At 40.7% G+C, this 22,384-nt stretch overlaps 1 protein-coding gene across 8 annotated transcripts in view; it reads left to right on the top strand.

Annotated features, from left to right (window-relative positions):
- DTNA (dystrobrevin alpha) overlaps positions 1–14,531 on the top strand; it is a 94,282-nt gene extending 79,751 nt beyond the window's left edge. For 4 of the 8 annotated variants that reach the window (XM_062501459.1, XM_062501468.1, XM_062501476.1 and 1 more), the window contains 5 exons: positions 567–726; positions 3,489–3,578; positions 4,085–4,253; positions 4,985–5,117; positions 14,376–14,531. In XM_062501459.1, the coding sequence (XP_062357443.1) occupies positions 567–726; positions 3,489–3,578; positions 4,085–4,253; positions 4,985–5,117; positions 14,376–14,531 (708 nt within the window). Of the gene's footprint in view, positions 1–566; positions 731–2,981; positions 2,992–3,488; positions 3,579–4,084; positions 4,254–4,984; positions 5,118–8,398; positions 8,417–14,375 lie in introns of those variants that run through there. The other 4 variants (XM_062501493.1, XM_062501511.1, XM_062501521.1 and 1 more) reach the window with 2 other exon arrangements.
- The last annotated feature ends 7,853 nt before the right edge of the window (positions 14,532–22,384 follow it).

Consider the following 22,384-nt stretch of genomic DNA (forward strand, 5'->3'; position numbering starts at 1 on the left):
GTGGATTAAATAGTTCTCTAGTTCCAAATGAAAAGCAGAAATTTGTATTACTTATTGCAAGTGTCAGAATTTATGTGAGTGAGAGGTTGCACGTACCATGAACTTGTCCTGCAGGGGGGCGGAGGGCAGGGCTCTGCTGAAAGGGGCTGCTCCAGTCCCTTGCCCAGGCTGAAAGCCACACTGGTGCCAGCAGGTTTTCCCTTCTCACAGCCAGAATGGGTTACAGTTTAGCAGATGTGCGTGTGAACTGGGGGAGTGAGAGGGGAGAGGGCAGAGAGGTCTGCAGTGCTGTCTTTATTAACTTGGATTTTTTTTTAATTTAGCTGCCTTACATTTTCCCATGCTTAAAGGAAGTCGGATCTTGACTCATATTTTCCTACTTACTGTTTCTCTACATAGAAGCCTTGCTGTCAACTAACAACTGACTTGGGTTTATTTCTTCTAGCAAAATTAACATTACCCAACTGATCTACAAACAGCACAATGCCTTTAAGCTGAGGGATGAGTGACCAGGAAGCAGGCAGGCTCTTGCAAAGCCCCTGTTTAACCCCTTGATTGTTTTGCAGACGCAGGGGGCAGGCTCCCCACGTTCCTCACCCAGCCACACCATCAGCCGACCTATTCCCATGCCCATCAGGTCTGCCTCTGCCTGCTCCACCCCGACCCACGCACCTCAGGACTCTCTGACCGGGGTGGGAGGAGATGTGCAGGAAGCCTTTGCACAAAGTAAGTCTCATTAACAGCTTGTCTGAGGCACCTGGAGACTGAAGAATCATTATTTCTTGTGGTTACTGACTAAATGTACTTGAGCTTCTGAGTTGCATGCAATGAAACTAAACAAAACGAAACAAAACAAAACGAAAAATATCTCTGACAACAGCATTTTGCCATTGAAAATTGACTTTGTCAGCCATCAAAGCAAGCAGGTAAGCAGAAACTGGACAATGATACCAATTAATAGAGTTTGGGGTAAGAAGGAATTTGATGCAAAAGGGTAAAAACAGTTATCACTGCTCTGTTAACCAGAAAAATTGCTATTGACCTCAGCAGGCATTTTCACTGTGTTTGGTTTTAAATAAAGACTTTGCTAGAAGTAAATGAAATAATCAGAGAAATAGTTCAGGTGGAAAGGGCTTTTGTAAGTCACTGTGTCCTTCTGCCCCAAGAAGGAGGGCTTCAAAGTGAGACCTGGACCTTTACCAGCTGAGTTCTGGATGGCTCCTGTCACTCATTTTCCCCATCCATGTTGTGTAAATTTCTTGTCCTGTCAGATTGGAGCATCCCTTGATGCAACTTGTGTCTGTCACTTGTCTTTTTGCTTTGGGCCTGAGAAGGGTCCAGTTAGACAAGACAGGAATCAAGTCTGAAAGTCTAGGTGAAATTTTCTTTGCATTTCCAGAAAACTGTCATTGCCTTCCCGCTCTTTTTTCAAGTAAGAATAAATTTTAAACTGTTTTGAATTTCTAAGGCCACAAATTAAATTATTATGTTGAATAACGCAGAAAGTGAGTAGTCTGTGTTATCTAAATGAAGAAATATTCCTTATCTTAATCTGCTATCTCTAAAATACTTGCATAATTCCAATTCTATGATCTGAATAAGTTTTTTTCCCTTTTTCCCTAGCACAAATTAAACATAAATTTAAATGTAAGCTCAGAAATTTCTCTGCTACAGTGGAGGTATGCTTCTTCCCAGGAACCCAGTCCATCCCTCTCATGCACCCTTCCCCTTGATTTTCCTGTGAATTGTGTTTTTGTGTGTATTTTTGGACAAGGTTAAATCTGTAATGCAATCAAGAACTTTCTCCTAAAGTGCTGGTCAATTCAAGTATTGAACTTAGGCGTAATTCCTGGTCTCAACATAGCGAGCTGCTGCTAATCTCATTTTCTGTGGCAAAAGAAAACACAGGCAATAAGTTTTCCCTTTTTTCTGCTACAAAAATCAAGACAGCCAAAACTATGGAGCCCTAGCTCCTATGCTGTTATGGGACAGCTTCTTCTAGAGTTAAGAGTAAGATAAATAATGTAGTGGCCACAATAAAATAACCATAAACAATGCTAAGTGTGCCTCAGGCAAATGCATTCTAAGAGTAAAAATGTCTTCTGTTCAAGATCAAAAGCAATATAAGAAGTTGTGTGATCACATTTTAAAACTGCTGCATTTGATAAATACCTAGGTTTGTGTCATTATTTACTGTAAGCTCTAGATGGGAAGGTCAAACCCAAAGAACTTGAAGCCACGATTCTGTCACATCTTGACATACGATTTGTGAGGGGGGTTGGGCTGAGATTTTATGGCTCCATTCTCTGCTGCACCAACAGAGATGTGCCTATGTATACATAGACAAGCCATGGTTAAAGGATGTTTTCTCTTCATTGTTTCTGTTTCTCTTTCACAGCATTTGCAATAGTTCAGGGGCACAAATTTGGGAAGACTTTAGAGAGGGAGTGGTTGTTTGTGTATAAGGGAGAATTTTACTACTGGTGTTTACATTCCAGGAACTATTTGCTCATAGATACATTTAAAAATACCTCTTTAGGATTTGGGAAACTTTCTTAAATGTATTGGTTTGCATTCAGCATTTTTTAAAAAATCTATAGTAGGCAATTCCTGTAAATAATTCCATTTGGAAGACTAGGGATTCTGTGCAATATATTGATTATTCAGCTATTCAACAATAGTATCTGTGTTCAGGATTTGAGGGAGTTAAGCACACGTTACCCACAGACCCCTCCTAAGGAAGGAGTATTCCATGCAGCTCACAAGAATCTCTCATGATGGATGGTTAAGGGAATATTGCCAGGTTCAGCAGGGAAACACTTCTCAGATGCATTATTAGAAAGAGTTTAAAAGTAGCCTGGGGCTGTTTAGAGAGGCAGTAGTCTTCCCTTTATTAAAAAAAAAAAAACAAGGGGGGGGGCAGGGAAAGAGAGAGAGAGACAGTAAATTACAGAATATACAAGAAAGTCCTTAAGCTACAGGAAAGGCTGAGAGGAAGCAGAGAAGAGAAATCCATATAGTCTTGATGAGGGATGAGGTCAAGTGTGTTTCTTCAATATTTACCATAATTATCTGGCAAATACCTGGCAATAATGGTGTCATTAAGCAGAGCTGTGGGAACTTAGAGAAAACACTTCATTTCTTCCCTCCTCCCCCATAGGCACTGTAAATGAGTTCACGCTGGATTTAATCTTCCAGGCCTGGTCTGCTGGTGTCACCACACAAATGCAAGCTTGATGGCAATGAATAATCTCCACATATCTGGCATTGTGATTAAATGAAGCATGAAGGCAAGCTTCTGCTTTTGCATGCAGCATAAGTAAATGAGGCTATTCTGCAGAGAACTCTTCTGCACGTGCCCCTCATAAGGACTTTGATACCCTGAATCATCACAGTGACAGCTTTCAGCGGGGTCAGAACTGCTTTCAACATTAAAACATGTCATGTGAATCATGGTAACACTGTGCTTTGTCCATCTCTTCCTTCAGGTGCAAGACGAAACTTAAGAAATGATTTGCTGGTGGCAGCAGATTCAATCACCAACACCATGTCTTCTTTGGTAAAAGAACTAAATTCTGGTGAGTGAGGCTAATGAGGGGGAATAGTCACCACAGTGACATTACACATTTATATAAAAAAAAGCAGGAGGTAGGAAGATACATATCTTCAAAGGTTTTTTGTGCTTTTATTTAAAAAGTCCCTAGATAAAGCTTCTGTAACTCAGCAGTTCTCAAAGCCACGGATTTAGAGATGCAGCTGGATACAGTGAAAACTTTGTGATTCCACATGGAGTGGAATTTCACTCTTCAGAAATTAGATTTAGCATAGATCATACAAGACCTGTTGTAAAATGCAGTCTGTGTTATTACCATTGAAATATCCTACCTAATAACTGAGATAAGCAAAAGCTTCAGTATTTGGTCCCACCACAAGAAGAAAACTATAAGCTTTGCCAATATAAGTAGAATAATACCCTTTTATTCACTGTGAGGAGGAGGTATTCTCGGTTGGAAAGGCAAAGAAATGCTTATAGAAATAGGCAAGTGTGCTTTTGTGGAAGTTAAATGGGATTTTTGCTTCACAGAAGTGGGCAGCGAGACAGAGAGCAATGTGGATTCTGAGTTTGGCCGGACTCATTTTGATGACCTGGTTCCCTCCCCGACGTCTGAGAAGGCTTTCCTGGCGCAGATCCATGCCCGGAAGCCGGGATACATCCACAGCGCTGCTGCCACCGGCTCCATCCGCAGTGACATGTGGGTACCTGCCTGATGCCCCTTCCTGATCTCATCCTCCTTCCTCTGAAAACAATGTGCAGCACACAGTATTTCCTCTCCCTCTCAATTATTTGGGTTAAAAAAAAAAAAAACAAAACATAAATGCAAGTGAGGACTGCTTCGTGGTTACATAGTAAGTAGTGAGCCCTGTAAAAAATAAAGCCTGGAACTTAGGACCCTCTCAGGAGTGAGCTGTCTCATATCCAGCCTGGAACACTCAGGCAGCATGGAGGCTGTGGGACAGCTGTTTTCCCAAACATGCCCTGCAGTCCTATTTGCTGTATATCCAGACTGAGGGACCTGTTTGGGCTCACTGGAAAAAGAGAAGAGTGTAAATGGAAAAGACAGAATGCTTTTCATTGGCCGACTCAATTGATAAACAGATTGATTTTTACAACCTGGTCCTTCCTTTCAGAGGCAATAGGCATCTTTCTAGTTATTTTTAGTTCAGCCTCTTTGTATGAAGTTACTGAGAACTTTTGTTACTCACTTCCTTAGGGGAATGCCTTGAGCAGAATATGCCCTTTAGTGTACTTCACGAGAGAGGGAAATAACAGAAGTGTTCTCCACTGCCTGGAAAATACTAACCAGTGGAGCATGTGGTTAGGCTAAAAGTATCCCACAGTCCTCACAGATGACAATAAAGGGAAGTTTTGTTGAGTCTGAATGTCGTTCATCTCAGGAGGCTATTTATTAATAATTGTCTTTAGGGTTACAGAAGATGGAGATCCTTATGTCAGAGCAGATGATGAAAATTACGAGAACGACTCTGTCCGCCAGCTGGAGAATGAACTGAAAATGGAGGAGTACCTGAAGCAGAAGCTGCAGGATGAGGCGTACCAGGTGGGAGAAGGACACCAACTGCCCATGTTTCTCCATAAGTGAGAAAGAATGGTGGCCCCCAGGTGACCAGTGCCATCTAACCAGCCCTGGGCTCTGGGGTGTGATCTCTTCCGGGTTACCATAGCAGCCACACTCCAAAAACTGCTGGCACCCTTCCACAGACACCCTTCCATGCATCCACCCTTTGTGCATATCCAAGAAGACCACACTGCCTGAGGCACACAGCAGAAGTCCATAAGGGTTTCAGGGAACCAGGTGGGACAGAACTGCCTCTGAGCTTGTTTTCTGCCCAGGCCTACCAAGTCACTTTACCCACTACTGTAGGTTCAGGTTAGTGGTGTCCTGTTATTTTCATATCTTTTTTTTTTTTCCTCCAATACCAAAAACATTCATAAGGGTTTCTCCAGTGTGAACTGAAGCTCAAGTGCTGTCTGTGTGTTACTGAATCTCAGAATCTGGAGGTACAGAAAAGGGTCTGAAAGTAACTGTATCCCAGAGAACCAAGTATTCAACAAGCATCTGATGCAGAAAAGCCTGGGGATTTGTTATTAAACACCTCCTTGAGGAAGCTCTCAAAGGGAATTGGTTTAAGAGTCTGAGTAAAGGAAATATGCCAGGGGGAGCTCGAATTCTGTAGATGCCCATATCTGCATCATGGTCTCCACTTCTACCTAGTCTTGCAGATTATTGTTTCAGTTATTCTGACTTGGAATATCTGAATTTAAAATACATTACATCTTACAAAGTTGGAAGTAGTATCAATAGAAGGGAAAACCTAGTTCAGTTATTTGGGAGCAGAGCTGCAGGAAACAAAAATAACTTTGTTCCCATATGGTGGTTGACTCAAATTTGGACCTCGCCCCTAAAGAACATATTAAATGGGCTAAAAAATACCAAATTAGACATGTTCTGAGAGACCAGATGTCTGCAAATGAGGTTCAATTTATGGGCAGGAATTCTTTAAACTGCTGATTTCTCAGATTTAATAAAATCTAGCCTTTTTTTTTTTCTGGTAATTTTTTCTCTGGTGTTCAGTGCTGGTCACTTTGGAGACAATCTGTCTGACAGTCTTGTGTGATAATGAAGATAGGCTTCTCTTTTGGTCTTCTTTTCTGTAAAGCTGCTAGGATATGTTAGTCTGGTAGAAGTTCATTAAATCTTACCAAAATTTGAGGTAACTTTGAGGCTAATGTGAACATGTTGTTGTTGATGATGATGATGTTGATGACGTAGACTTGCTGTATGCCCATGTTAGCTCTCCAAAAGTCATTTCATTGCAGAGGTCTTTAAGGACATGACAAAAGGAGCAGGATTGTTACAGATCATTTACTAAGGCAAGAGCAAGTGACATAGGGGGAATTGTCATAATTTTTTATCTAACATAGGAAATGTCAAAAATCACAGCCTTTAAACTTCTGAACAGGATGAACAGCTACTGCTGATGTAATGAAAAATAGTTGTCAGTTTAGAGAAGTAGTGCCCAAATAGTGACAGCTATCAGGCATAATAAATGTTATTATAAATAACATTTATAATAAATAATAAATGTTATTCTTGCTGGTAAGAATTCCATTTTCTTCAGAAAGATCAGCAGACCAGTTTGACTGTATTTTGATTACAATATGGAAGTGCAATATATGGCAACAGTGTTCCTTGAGTGTCACAAGTTACAAGGGGATTTTGTACATGAATAAAATTCAATATGTATGTGCATTGCAAATATGGGCAGGATAAGTTACATATCACTTAATGGCACTGGATGATACTCTTGCTTCAGTCAAAATAGTTTTTCTGCTGTTTTCCTCTAACATTCCCAGGAGAAGGAGAGGAGATCTTCTCCCTGTTAACATCAGAATAAAACTCCTGAATTTAGGTGAGCCAAGACTACACATGAGTGAGGTTCATTCCCCATTATTTTACATTATTTGTTTCCACCGGGTGGACAAAAACAGGCAAAAATCCCAACACATACACACACACTGTCCCCCAGCCAAAAAAAAAAAGGAAAAGCTTTTTTTTGTCAAAAATATGTTCACTGAGGGAACAGAAAGTCCTCATTCTTGACAACTTCTGCTTAACAGCATTTCTTCAAAAGAAGTTTCATGATGTACTTCACTGTCTATGAGATTGTCAGCTCCTATCAGGCAGTGATTTGACACTAGTGACTTGTAAGTAGAATCTATTTTTAGTTGATACCACAGCCCCAAAGCCTGTAATGGCAATGCATAAGAAGTCCTTCCCAGTATGGGTGATGCCATTTGAATTGGGGAATAGGTTTAAAGGAAGCAAGAAAAGGTATTAAATTAATAGGGACTACTAAGATGATTAGGAGTAGATGGAGAGTGTCATACATTGATCCTGAGACATGTGCTTTGGCATTGGTTGTTCTCTGAAATTTGCTGATTATTTGTGATATTTTGCTCTTCTATCCCCTTTTCTACTAATATCACTGAGTATTCTAAAAAAGCCACAGCTCCTACTTGGAAAAACAAAGGAAAATCAGAAAATTTCTGTTTAGGGTATCCTGTTGAACAAAGGCCAGGTCAACTATTTTCATTTCCATCAAACCATTGGAATTTATTACAAGCTGTTTTTCTGTTTGTACTCACATATACATTACATTCATCTGGACTGCCAAAAAAGGCAGAAGATGTAGTTACTGTAATGCAATTGTCAGCTGAAAAAATCTGCAAGGAGAAACTCCTACCAAGGTTGCAGAATGGTCACCTCAGTAACAATCTGGTAACCATTTTTATGTTGCTAAATGTCTCACTTCATGTTAAATCAAGACATTTAGAAAAACATGTAGATGTAGTGTACCATGAAAGATTGGCCCAAACCTACTCTTGTTATTTGGTGTCACCTTGTCTCCAAGAAAGATTTTTGTGCTAAACTCTAAATTAGTATAAAAAAACCAAGATACGTAGGGAAACCAGGGACATGAAACCTTAGAGGAAGCTTCCTTCTTTTTCTTTTTTTTTTTTTTAAGCATGTTGTAAATAACAAGTATCTGTATCAGAAAAAAACCCAAACACATTTAATCCACAAGTGTAAATGCTAACAGCGTGTATCCTCCCACATCTCTTTCCACTTTTGTTCTTGGTACAGTCTTCTGCTGATATGTTGAGTAAGACAGTTTTCCCTGTGTTTATTTTCTGGGTCCCTAATTGCTCCCTTTACTTCTAGGCTTGTGCATGGCTTTTTTTCAGAATAATACACTGCCTGGCTGCTCACAGGCTTAATTTGTCTTCTTCCTGTTTTCTGTCCTTTGTTTTCTACAGGTCAGTTTGCAAAGTTGAGTGCAATATTCTTCTCTCTCCTCTCAAGTAAGTATTACTACAATTTAGAAGAAAGTTCAGAAATAGTCCTCATAATTATACATTTCAGTTGCAATGCATCTTGTGGCACCTGAATGTATGTGACAATGCTGTTTATTTCTCCTTTTAACTGTGTTGGGATGCCTTGGAATCTCTCTGAATCAGTTCTAATTTAAGTATCTGTAGTCTTGGTCCCAAGGATTCCTCTTAAGCCACCACCCTTTTTATATTTTCCTTTGTTGACCATCAGAGAACATGGGCTTTTCATCCCTGGGGATGATGACAAATATATTAGCCAGTACAGAGAAACCTTATCCAGAAGATAAGGAATCAGATTACATTTCAGGAGACCTGAGTTTAACTCCTTTCAATGCTTTAGTCTTCCTAGCATAACTGAATAAATAATTTCTGATGAGATCAGAACATCTACTCTAGTGTGTGGAATAGGACTTACGCAAACATTAAAGGAAGCAATCTACCAGCTGCTTAACCACAGAGGTGTTCTCAGATGTGTTGTGGAAGTTTAAAATGCCCCAGTCCAAGTAGGGGTACTCAGCTACTGGATAGAAGCTGGCAGTTCAGAAATATGGCAGGATCTATAAATTCCCTGCTGTCCCATATTCAGGTCATGTTCCTTACACATGCCAACCTCACAGTTGTAGCACTGTGATTATCACCAAGTTCAGCAATTGTGTTTCTCCTCAGGAAGACAGACAACATCTATTTTTGTGAAGTAGCCTGTTATTCTGAACATTTGCCCAGGAAATGGGAGATCATACATTTCTTCCTGCCTCATCTGAAGCCATGGACTCCTCGTTTCTGACTTTCTAGGATAGTGCAGTGCCCTGCTGTGAAGATCGCAGTGGGATAGTGCTGTCCATCCTGCTGAGACACTTAGCCATGGGCTAACAGGGATGGAAAGGGAAGAGAAATCAGAATAGGGATCTGATTCTGGTCTGGAGACTGAACCTCTTCCCCAAAGCCAGAACTAAAAGCAAGCAGAGGTCAACAATCAAATGGACACTGGAGCTTGGGAGCAGGGTCACGTTCAGATGAGCAAAACCAGTGAAGTAGCCTGTGCCAACTCTAACAGGAACTCATATTGTTAGATGATGTGTGTCATGTTGTATGCTAGACCTTCTTATTTATATGGCACCTTTGATGGTAAAACTTGACCCTGATTCAAGAGGTTTATGTCTTCTGATGACAGAAAAATGTGACTGTTAAAATGTGTACCTTGTGAAAACAGCTGCTAGTGGGTATTTCCAAAGCATCTGTCTCATTGTCTCTCGCAGCTGAAGCAGAATAACTGGATGTGAAAAGCAAATAAACTGCAATACCCAGAGTACTATAAACACCAAATAACTGCTCATAAAAATTATCCTAACATTGCTCCTCAGGTTACAATCATTTTCTCAGTAGTCTTGTTAAAAACATGAGCCATGTAGAGTTTCCTAAACATTGACAGCAGGAAAAATAAGTTTTCTTACTCTGTTTTGGTGCAGTCGTCAGTGTTAGATCAGATCATGTGAAAAGGAAAGCAGATCTTTCAACAAAAATGTGTGCATATAACTATGTATGTAGTGGAAGTTTTATATATAACAATATAAATACAATTTACAATAATAAGTCAGAAAAACCCTTTTTAATTAGAATTGCAAAACTCAGGCAGTTCTATTTAAGTTTCCTTTTTTGTTAGGAAACAGTGTTAACGTAGTGTTATGGGGAAACATACTGCCCTTAAAGCCTGGCTTTCTTGAAAATATGTATCCTGTCTCAAATTAGCAGATATCTGAGACTGAGATACTGTCTTGTATCCTGGCTTCTCAATGATTTTTGAAACCTTGTCAAAAAGAAAGATTTTCATGGTGAAATTCTTTTTAGCTCCCAGGGGAGCCCTTTGGCCAGTACCAAAGACTGTACCATTCCCAGGACCTATAAAAGCCCAGCCCTACAGAAATTAGCATCCCAAACCAGTAGATTTGGCACTTCATCTATATCCACAAGAACAAAACGTATTATGGTACATCGTGATAAATGCATTTTCACGTGGTAAGTGAATCTTCCAAGATTCATTCCATTGTGAATATGGAAGTCTGTCATGTCTTGTGTACTTTATTTGGTGCTTACATTTCACAGCACTGGAAAAACAACTTCAAAATAGTTTATACCAGTCATAGTATCTAAAATGCTTTTGCAGTTTTCATTGGGTTCTTGCTTGAAGCTGCATAAAGAGTTCTATTTCTAGGCTCAATATCAGTCAATATCAATATCAGTATCAGTCAATAATGATACAAATACAATCAATATGTCCCTAGATGGCCCTAGGAAGTAGAAAGACAACAGACGTTCTTATCTCACACCAGTATTACATTCGTGCTTATTGAAATAATAATAAAAAAGCCACAAGCTAACCAAAGGTGGGATAAATGAGATCAGTTTATTGTGGCTCTTTATGATTGATACTGCTTCTGATGGTCAGCCACAGAGTTTTGTTCATTTTCTAATTCTTCTGAAGTTGATGTTATTTGATGGATGATTTTTGTATTCTGTTTGTATTTGCGTCTTTAAAAGTGCCATGTATAATTTTCCAGAATTGATTTTAAATAGCATCTAGTGTAACAAATTCCTGAGAAAGCAAGTGATTGCAGTAATATATAAAACATAATTCAATCATGTTTTCAATGTACTTTTTATGTTAAATATACTTGATTTATTTTTAGTGAAGAAAGAGGGTGAATTTGAGCTGGTTTTCAGCAGGTACTAGGCAGATCTTGACATTAGGTGAAACTGCAACTTTGATGTTATTTTACCTTTATCCTCTTGATAGCATTTGGTTTTTGCCAAGAGTGGCCAGTGGGAGCAGAAAGCCTGCATGTCAGAAACTGGTTGAGAAGTTGTCATTTGCAGTTAGTTGCTGTTGACTCATGCAGTGGACATGTCCTCATGAGACCTACAATTTCCTATCTTTTTCTAAAGCTATGCTTTCTTAGTGCTGGCACACATTTGAAGTGGTCATGTCTATTTTATTTATATGCATTATTATAACAGGAGAGAAGGTGTGAAAAGCTAACAGAAATCAGACCTAAGGCATTCACTGAGAGGGAGTACAGGAAGGGGGCTTTATTGCAGGTTTCATTCTCAGATTTTTAACTGTGATTTTCCCTGTCTTGACAAAAATGTAGTCATTTTAGTTAAAGATTTAGTTCCATTCCCACTCCAAAGTCTCTCTTTCTCAAAACCTTGCAGTATGAACTGTTGTGGGGTCTGAGGCTTTGGGTGTCTGTGGGTGACATTTTCCACTGCAAAAGTGACTAAATGGTTTGTTCTGAAACAGGTGGGGTTTTTTTCAATGCAAAAAACCCAAATCCTCTCATTTTTTTAATATTAATGCATTATTAAAAAATACTGTGCATTCAGCTTGGCTGTTTTTCTAGGACAGAATTTGTGTTGAGTAACACTTTACATTTTTCTCATCTCTTGCCAATTTTTTCAAACCCCTGTTTTCATGTTTCCCAGCAGAGATTAGGCATATCATCAGATGTCAGGTGATAAAACCCATGGGCCAAGGAAGAGTGTGGTCAGTCTAGTCCAGTCTTTTTTGGTTTTTTTCTTGAACAAATACATAAAAGCCACCATTATCTGGACCATTCCATTTTAAATTAACAGGAGGATAACAGCACAGTAATTTTCAAAAATGTCTGCTATGTTCACTCAGCTGTTTTGGTTTCCTTTTCTTTTTTGGTTTATTTTTCTCCCTAAGTCCTCCTCTTCTTAGCATGTAGGCGTAAAAAACACTGTAAAAAACTGTGACCAAGTTAACAGGGAAGAAGGAACTTAAATTTGTGAATTCATTTCTAAAATTACACAAGTGACAGGAATGTTTTTGAAAAGTCAGTGAATGACAACAGAAAAGAACCTGTGGATTAAGTAGCAGAAGAGGTCTAGAAGCAGTTTTATATCATGACAAATCATACGAATCTTAACTTGAAATTAATTTTGGCACTTCCAAAACGTTGCAGTTCATTTAAAGTTCTGAGGTTTATTAGTACTCATTACTTCTTGTCATGTCTACCCCAGTGCTGGCTGTGGAGCAGAGAGAAGCCTGTAGAGAATTTAGAATAACTCTCCCCACAGTCCACCAAAGAGAAGTAATTTATCCAGAAAATAGGAAAAACTTAACAAATACTTAACATTACTGTCAATCCATCTTAATGCATCCTGTGTTTCACAAGCCAGTCTTAATTTTACTCTTGTGGTTTATAGTAGTACCATCATGACATATGAGATGTTCCTATGTTTTTGTATATTAGGAAAAATTTTGTCGCAAAAAGGGTTGCCAAGCATTGGAACAGGCTGCCGAAGGAAGTAGTTGAGTCACCACCCCTGGAGATATTTTTAAGGCATGTGGATGTGGCACTTGGGGACATGGGTTAGTGGTGGGACTTGGCAGTGCTGGGCTAGTGGCTGGACTGAAAAATCTTTTCCAGCTTAAATTATTCTATTATTTACATAACGCTGAAGCTGATTCAGTAAACATCAGTCTCAGGCAGCTGAGACCTGACCTCTTCCATGCCTTTGATTTGGATTTTTTTGTCTGAATTGTGAAGAGCAAAACATTCCTTTGCTAAGATTACCAAATTAGTTTGCAGACTTAAGAGGTACAGGTGCATGTCTAATTTTTAAAAGATATCATTTAAGATGTACCTCAGAAATTTGTTACGAAACTCTCATTGGACTTGCAGTGCGGGTTTCCTTTGCGTTTATCAGCTAAAGGTTAGTGCTTTTCTTTTGTAACCATCTGACACCAGGAGATACTAAATTTAACATCATTGTATCATTTGACATGCTTAGGTATTATGGAGTGGGGTGGAAATATTTCTGCTTGAATAATTAATACAATCAGATTGTCTCAGGAAGGAGAAGCAGCAAACTAAACTACCTGCCCTTTCTTCATACACCAGATTTAATTCAATTATTTTTGCCAGAGTAATTTGCATTTCATCTCCCATCTTTTAGACCAGCTTTAAGCCTGAAATGAGTTGAAAAGAATTCATGTGTGAGGAGTGGTATATTATGCTGTGATTATTATATCTCATGCAATGCAGATTGGTTTTCTCTCTGAGGTACTTCAAAAGAAAAAGGGATGAGTTCCTTAACTTAGGAAGGGTCAAATGTGTAAACAGTATCTTTACAATCAAGGTGCCAAAAGCAGAAATTTGCAGTATTACCTGACTGTAGACCCTGATATAGTTCTGAGAAGGAGCATCAGTAACCTATCCAGCATTTTCCATTACCAGCTAAAACTTTGATGCCTCTAATGTAGAATTACCATACTCACTGGTGCTTCAGGATACAGAGGAGCACCAGTGGAAACTGGTGCACCAGTGGACTAGGCTGCTCATGAGCTGTAGCACCCAGAATTGTCTTTTCAAGTAACTCTAGGCTTTCTAAGACACAGTAGAACATACAAGACATTTACATGTGAGGGGAGACTCATGATGGTACATGACTGTAACTCAAGTGGCTGAGCACTGCATAAGAGGGATAAACCATGATTTCATTTTCAATAGTCTATAGAGCGACCTGGAAGGGGAAAGTGAAAGGGAAAATGGCAGCACTGCAAATCTGTGTCAGTGCAGACTGAGTTGCCCCCAGGTCCACAGCAGAGCAGGCAACAGTCTTCTTGCCCATGGCAAGGAGAATTTCCAACTTCCCACATGCCCTGTAAGTTTCTGTTTACAGCTCAAATACCTGTGACTCATCTAGGTAGGATGGCTTTTTTCCTTTTTTAACTCCTTGAGGGATAACCACAGGAATTGGCCAGCCCCCTTTTTCTCTCAATAAAACAGCAGTGGGAGGCTCTACTTGCTCTGCCTGCATGGGTGCAGCACATTAAACCAGCAGTCTTTAAAAACCTTTCATAAACATTTCTCAACAGGGAAGCTGCAGTCAGACAGACAATGAAAGCTACGTAAGAACTGATGATGAGGAGAGCTGCTTTCGGACAGACGATGAAGAAAACTCAGCTGCAAACTTCACAGAAGAGTGGAACCAAGAGGTTCAGCGACTCTTGACAAAAAAATCACATAACTAAGTTCCGAGGACTGTAGCACAGTACTTTTGTTCTAAGAGTTGTAGTTTGTAGATGTGTGTTTTTTGACAACAAGACTTTTGTTTAAAGCTAACTTATATTAGCTACATCTTCTGTAACATGGCTCATTACCGGCGAAGCAAACAGACTGACGCACGTGCTGCTGTCACACACGGCGCTGCTGTTAATAACTCACGTAAACCCTTTGCACATGATATTGAACCTGTTCAGTTTACAATGACAATACTGTTTATAGTTAGAAATTTGATTTCTGAATACTTTGAGATTTTAGTAGATCCATTTAAAATACACTGTACATTTTTTTTTTCCACAGGAGAAATAAAAAGCGACAATTATGCATTTAACACTGAATGATTATACTCCTGAGTGTATATATCTAGTAGCCCAAAAAACAAAGTACCAGATTAATATTTGCAATTTGTTTGCAAGTCTTTAAATTAAGGCTTATACAAAATGTACTAAAATAATAATAATATAATTAATAATAATAATAAACTTCTCTAATTTAGGGCTAATGTGTAACTTAGGAATGTTTCTTTCAAAATAATCTAACAAATCAGCCATAGAAGTTAGTGTAAATATTTTTTTTCCAAATAGATATCATATACAAAAGGTGACATTCAAATGATATAGAATCTAGTTTTTAAATCAGCACAGATCTTCTTAAAACTGTGAACTATGTTTTGAAATACTCGTTGCTAAAGCTGTTTATAAACCACAGGTGCCATAAGATCCCTGAACTGACTGATGTTACGTATAATCCTCCATGGTATTGTTTCATTGATGTTTTAGCTTTAGTAAGCATGTGTTCAACAAACCAGCTCTTTCCATCTCTCTGCCCCTCTTCTTCCTCCCCGCTCCGTTCTGTAATGTTATTTTTGAGGCCTTCAGCTTTAAATGTACAGGCTTAAAGTGCGCTTGCAACTGTTTTCTTTTGATTTCCGAATGTGTACTGCCTTAGCCAGCCACCAGATGTTCTGCATGCCCTCTTGGAAATGTGTGGTGAGACTCTTTCAGAGCTGGATGGAGAAACAGCGATCAGTGAAAAGCACGAGAAGAGCAGTGGAATTTCTTGAAAGGACAGGCATACAGTTACAGAATTGGAATTATGTCCAGTTTAGTATTTTTCCAGTACCTAGGCATTTCAGGAGAAAGGGGACTGACCTGGCCATTAGGCAGGGTTTGGCAGTGATGCTGCTGGCTAAAATGCGTTTGCTCTGCTGTGGCTACAAACCTACGGATACTCCGGATCAGGCACTGACACAAACTAGCACCAAGGTGCTCCCCAGAGCACCCTGCTCCAAAACAAAGGGGACACCTCTGTGACACATGGCACTGCCGTGCAGAGGAGCCAGAGCCAGGCCAGGGATAGCTGGAGCAGCAGCCAGGCAGGGACACCTAGAGGTGTTCCATGCTGGCCACCCGGCCCTCCTGAACTGTGCACTGTTAGCTCGGGGCCACCTCTGTGCCAAGGTAACTTTACTGCCCTAATACAGTAGTGGGCTTCCAGTACCTGGCTGGCCTGGAGTGACACTGTCTGACAGCCCTGAAAACAGCGGTGTTTCATACAGATATTTCACACCAGCACAGTTTGCCTACAGCAAGTGATGAGATACCCATCTAAAGCAGGTTAATGTGGCTTGTCTGTCCTTGCTTTCATGGTGACGTGGATGTGTGCTGCTGTATTTACGTGAGATTGCTATGTAGCTCGACCCAGTAAGTCCACTTGTTTGCATGCATTCTCCAGGCTCATGGCTGTTTCCCTGGGCACTATGTGTTAGGGAATGAGTATCTGTATGAAAGAGCTGCCTGCCATGTTTCACTTTCATGTCATTTTACTGTGTATGCGGATCTCGTCTATATCCTTGCGTACCTGGGCTTGCTCTCAGACATCCAGATGCATACTAAGGGATCCAGATATCTTCATGTAAGCTTTTCATTTTTACAGTCACTGGTCTTTGCTCTGGGTATGTGCAGTCTTGGCAAGGCAAGCACCATATCCTCCACTGTCCCCTCCTCCAACCTCCTCTCAGGAATGAGTTAGCCTCCACTAGTGCCTAGCACTCCATGTTTTAAGCTACTCCAGTGAGCCTGTAGACATTGCTGTCAGCTCAGGATTCCAGGCAAGCATTTCCTGAACAGGGAGAAAACAAGCTAGAACACAGCTATGTGCAATGGCTGATTAATTCAACCCATGTCATGTTTAACTGTACCCAAAGTAATAGATCCCTCTCATCACCTTAATGTCTGCGTGCTCATTATCACCATGCTTAAAATAGATGCACTAGACTAAATCCATTGCAAGAGCTTCCGAACTAGGAGTAAGAACTGAAGTTGACTAATCAAGCACCTTTCTTTTAGGCTGATGTCAGCAAGATGATCTCTTAGAGCTGGAATTCTGGGTCCCTTATGCCATGGCTCTCTGAGATGAAGCACCTCTTACTTAGCTCTGCAAGTGTCTATTTTAAGCATTTTTCCAACTGTTAAGCTGGCTGCATTTTCACCCAGCTGGTCTTTGTCTGTTTATTTAATATTATTTTGGCTGTGGTTTGCGGTCATTAAAACAAACACAGTTACAGAAGAGGTCCCTGGTATGGCCCTTTTCTTAACTACCAATGGCCCACCACAGCTGTCAAAACTCCAGGTGGTTTTACTGTCACTGGAGGAAAACCAGTGGTTTGGTATCAGGAGACAGGGATGTGAAGATGTATCGGGTCCTTGAATGTCCAAAGCGATGGTGGAGAATGGGTTGTCTGTAAGTAGTAATGTTAACTAAACTGCATAAAAAGGTGTGTGGCCTTTGTTGTGATATAATATGTATTTTCTTATATGCATGAGCCAAATTGTTGCATCATAATTTATCATAAGTGTGTCCGCCTTTACTTTCAGTCGTCATCTTCTCCCATCCTTATTGGTTCTTGGCAATTACTGTAGATAAACCTTGTAAATATTGCAACCTCGGGTTGCTGTAATCACATTGGTTCAATTCAGCAGATGGAGCTGTGAACAACAAGCACTCCACAGTGTCCTGAAGGATAAAGGGCATTTTTACCTTTGAACCAAAAAAAAAAAAAGAAAAAGAAAAAAAAGTACGAAGAGTTACATCTTGAGGCTACTAACTGCAACACATTTTTAAAACTACTGTACTTGACACCACTTGAGACAGATACAGAGACACTAAAGATGTCACGATATTCATTGGTATTGTAACAGAACTGCTATTGTATGGGGTTTTTGTATTGCTGTTAAGTATTGTTTTGTGTGTGTGTGTTGGAACCTACTGGGGACATGTTATATTTTGAAGTGATTAAACTATTTAATTGTGTGTCTATATTTTGGAATGGAATTATTTCTTCATTAAAAAGATTTTTAAAAGGAACTTATGGAGCATCATGTTTGTTTTTTCATGTCTTGTTCCACAGAGCCCAAACAGTGGGTTTTCTTAGTAGGGAATGAAAGTGTGTCCCTGTGGTGCAGCAAGTAGTCTTTGTCTCCGCCACTTCACAAGAGAGCTCCTTAAACCACCTTCCACAGCTCTTTGAACTTGGTACCAAGCAGCACCCACCTTCAGTGGCCCAAGCAGTTTCTTCTTTCTTCTGTCCTTAATTCTCCTTATCTTTAGCAGTTTCACAATCTGAAAATGAAGTTCCCCATCTGTAAAACACCTGCCCCTGTATCCACTTAACAGCAGTGAAAATGACCATAAGCAGAAGACATCAGGGCCTGACAAGGTGCCTGGTACAAATTTAGAAGGTGGTAAGTGGTTCTCAGGAGCCTAAACTATCTGCAATAGTGTGAGTTTTTCTTAACCACTGTGTTTCTCTGGCATTAGAAGGAACAAAAATGTTGGAACAGGCACGTTTGAATAGCTTTGCCATACACGGTCACATGTTCTGTTGCAGATGAACACGCAGTCTGTTTTTCTAATTACACTTTTAAGATGTCTTTCCTTATTGTTGGTAATTGCAACTGGTTGCTAACCAGCATGGAGTTGCAAAACAAGAGCTCATACTTAAAGCAACAAGTTTGTGTTCTGATGCAGTGCTTGGGGCTACCTCATCAGGACGTGGCAACATCTGGAGTGCCCAGTGGTGCAGCTGGGTGTGGTGGCAGCCCTTCCCAGCAGATGCACTGCAGCTGCTGTCCCAGAGTGTGTCCCTGGCATCCAAAATATCCCCAGCTGTGCACACAGCATTGTTAGCTGGCCAATGAGTTACACCAGGGAGGGGTCTGTTAGATGGAAAGCAGTAGCAGCGCACCAGAAATACTTTCTATCTGCTCAGCAGATACCCCAGTGTGCTGGGAGGCAGATAAAGCCCAGTCTGCTGCCTCCTTCAGCACTGACTGCTGTGGTAACCTGTAAATCACCAGGGTTTATTTGCCCTAATTCCCCTGTCTACATGTTGACTTTCTTCAATAAAGATGATCATTTTACACTATAAATGGTTTGCCAGATCTGCTGAACTTCACAATCCCAGTCCAAATTCATATCCACAAGATTGTAATGCATGATGACATATAAGCTCATGAGGATAACTCTGTTTTATCCATGCATAATCCCAAATTGCTGTGTTGCTTCCTAACCCACAATCAAGTCTATGGCCCCTGGGGAACAAAGGAGCCAGTGAAAGCTAATTTATAGGCAAGGGCTGTTTTTCTCTTTGCCTCTTGGTTACTCTAACTGCTTTTTGCAAGGAAAGTAGACTCACACAGGAGGAAATAAATTTGTTTCGTTTGCAAAAGGAAACAAAATAGTAAATAAAAAAATATAATAATGTATTAAATTTTTAAAATAATAATAAAATTAAAATATAAATAAAATAAGGTTGTTAGATCTGGGTGGTTGGCTCTTTGGATGCCTCAGCACTGAACTAGGGAACTAAAAGCATCTGAAATTTTCTGGAAGCACCTGAGAGTTTCATTCAGCAGCACACAATTCTATGGCTGCTCTTCCAAAATTTGCTTAGGCCTGTTGCTCAGCAGTTGTATATTGTACTGCAAGAAGCCCTTAGGTTTGGGTGAAACTTTTAAGAGACTATTGCAGGAATATGAAGGTGAGCTCATCAGAGAAATACAATATGTTGGGTAGGTAGACAATATTGTTCCACAAAGAAAAAATGTACTGAAGAATTTCACATGCCTGAGGATCACCCTGTCTAATACCCCAGATAATCCACAGATTAAGGATTCCCATTAGCTTTCTCCTAAATTACTGTCACCAGTTGTGTTGCCTGTGGATTAGGATAGCTATGCCAAGCTGCCAGCACTGCACCATCAGGCCTTTGGCTGCAAAAGGCAGAGCAGCAGAATTAGGCTACCCTTCTCTCAGCCTTCCCATTCCCCAGGAAACAAGTCCCAAACTGGAGTAAGTTTTTCTGAGGCCCAAAACACTGGAGTTTTCTAGAAAAGCTGCTTTGGACTAGCAACCTCCTAGGACAAGGCTGAGGGATGTGTGCAGGGGAGTGGGGGAATTGTGCAACCATATCATACAAAGATGATTAATGGATGATGATTAAAGATGGTTAATGCAGCTTGGAGATAATAAAGACCAAAGAGATAGGTGATGTGAAAGAGTAGCTGCTTTTGTGTGTCTTGGTAGGCAGTGAAGGTGGCCATGGTGCATTTTGTCATTGGTATGTGATGCTGCAGAATGCAGTTTGCTATTTAATGCAAGATAATTTACTACTAGCAAATTAATTTCCTCGTGGCTTGAGTTTTTTGCACAACACTCAGCAGTGGCCAGATGGCAGAAGTGTCAGGCCTGCTGCTTGTTATGCTAATTGTCAGCCGTAAAGGCTGCCTAGTTAACACTTCTTCCCTGCCTGCTGCAGCCCAGCATTGCTGCTAGACCCCAACTTTGCCTGCAGCCACCAAGCACATTCAGAGAGGCACCCTCCAAGCTTGTGTTTTGACTGATTTTCTTGTTACTGCTCAGTTCAGTTTTGGTCCCTCTTGGTACATTCCTGTCGGGGAAAAAAAGGGTCAGACTGGTTTCCATTATGGGGATGTTTCTGTGCACACCTGCATTTCTGAGCTTTTGGTCTTTGCAGCCCCCAGATCCCTTGCAAGCCTCCCCTAACCCCAGGCGGGGGTTCAGGGCAGCCATCTCTGCTCCTCCTCCCTCCACCGCATGCACCTCAGTGCTATTTCAGGACAGGTTGCACCCAAACTTCTCCTTATGTTTTTGGTGGTGCTATTCAGCACCTGCTCGTGGAACAGGGGCTGCTGCTCACCTGGGAAAGAAGTTTCTAACTGCTGCCTTCCTGTCCCACCTCCCATGGGAACTGCTATGGAGCCCAGACTACGTTTTTTTCCTGGATGAGATCCCTTGTTCAGGACAGAAAGTCCCTTTTGGACATCCAAAATCCTTTCCTGGTTTCACCAAACAACGAAATGTGTTTGTATTCTGTGATCCACAGAGTTACCTCCCATCCTGCACCCCTCAGTGGCACCCAGTCCAATTGCACTCTTTTTTTCTTTTCTTTTTTCTTTTTTTTCTTATTTTGCTTTATTGTTTATTCAGGCTTCTGGCAGTAGCCTTAGATCCCCCATTTTGCACCTGCACTGCTGCTTTGAGTAGGAATCAGGTGCTTAACAGGTCTCTGCACTTCTTCAACATCTGCCATCATGTGAAAAAGCAAGAGATTACATGCTCTATAAAGAAGCACTTTCAACATCATATTCATTATGTAGGTGCAATTAAACTTAGAAATCCCCGCCAAGAGACCTCAGCCTTGACATGCAACCCTATTGTCCTCTCCACAAAGTAGAAAAGTTGTATTTTAGTCCTTTCACGTGGCACTGCGTGCTGTCTGGAGTGTTTTCCATTTGCTACCTACAATAACTGCACCCTGGTTCTCAGCTCATTTGCCTGGAGACCCTGACATCCCCCAGCAGATGGGGGGTGGGGCTTCAATACTGTTTGTTTCAGCTGAAAGGATAATGCTGAAGTTAGTGCAGATGGTAATTAGTACTTGAGGGAGTGCTGTTTCCAGGGAATCCTCTCATCACTCGCTCTGAGTCACACTCTTAGTGGAGGACACTTCTCCAGAAACATGTTTTCTGCTACTTTTGGATCTAAGCTCCCACAAATTAATTAATTGAGTTCATGTATAAATGCAAGAAGGATGAATGCAGAACACTTTTGTCAGGTCGCACTCATGAAAAATCTATGCAGACACCTGTTCACCCATTTCAAACTGGGTTTATAGAGGTTATACAAAGTCTGCGCAGCTCTAGTATTGATTGTTTGTCTGGCAAAGTGATAATCAACAGAAAAATTAACTGGGTTTGACTGCAAGTTGGGATTGCCGAGGATGATGGTGCCCAGAAGCAGAAAAATTAAACTGTTTTATGTTTGGCTAGGGATGCCTCACTTAACCCAACAGGAGCAAACCCGGAGGACTAAAACCAAATGAAAACCAGATCACTGGTTGAGTAGCTGTTCAGTGGCCAGTAACTGCTTTCCTTGGGAAGCAATTCATTATTCCCCTTACATTTTGCACTGCTGGGAGTGAAGCACCTCATCTGCTCAGCCAACACTGCTGAGTGGCAGGTGGTTTTCCTGCCACAAGGACACAGTGAGCTCAGTCCTGCCATAGCTGGGCCATTAGGTACAGCTGAGTACAGCAGGCAGAAATTTGCCCTAATAGCTCTCTTGAGCTGATAGCAGGACTGCATCTGGTCAGCCCTTTACTAAAATGTGATGAATAACCATGGAGTGTTTTCTCTGGCAGCTGAAACCTTTTCCAAGATGGAAATAATGTTTGTGTCTTTAGCCACCCTAACAGAAAAAACGGTGGCCTTATCCAGAAAGTGCGAGCCAGCCTAATTCT

The sequence above is a fragment of the Cinclus cinclus genome, chromosome 1 (assembly GCF_963662255.1).
Source record: "Cinclus cinclus chromosome 1, bCinCin1.1, whole genome shotgun sequence".
NCBI classification, from domain to species: Eukaryota; Metazoa; Chordata; class Aves; order Passeriformes; family Cinclidae; genus Cinclus; species Cinclus cinclus.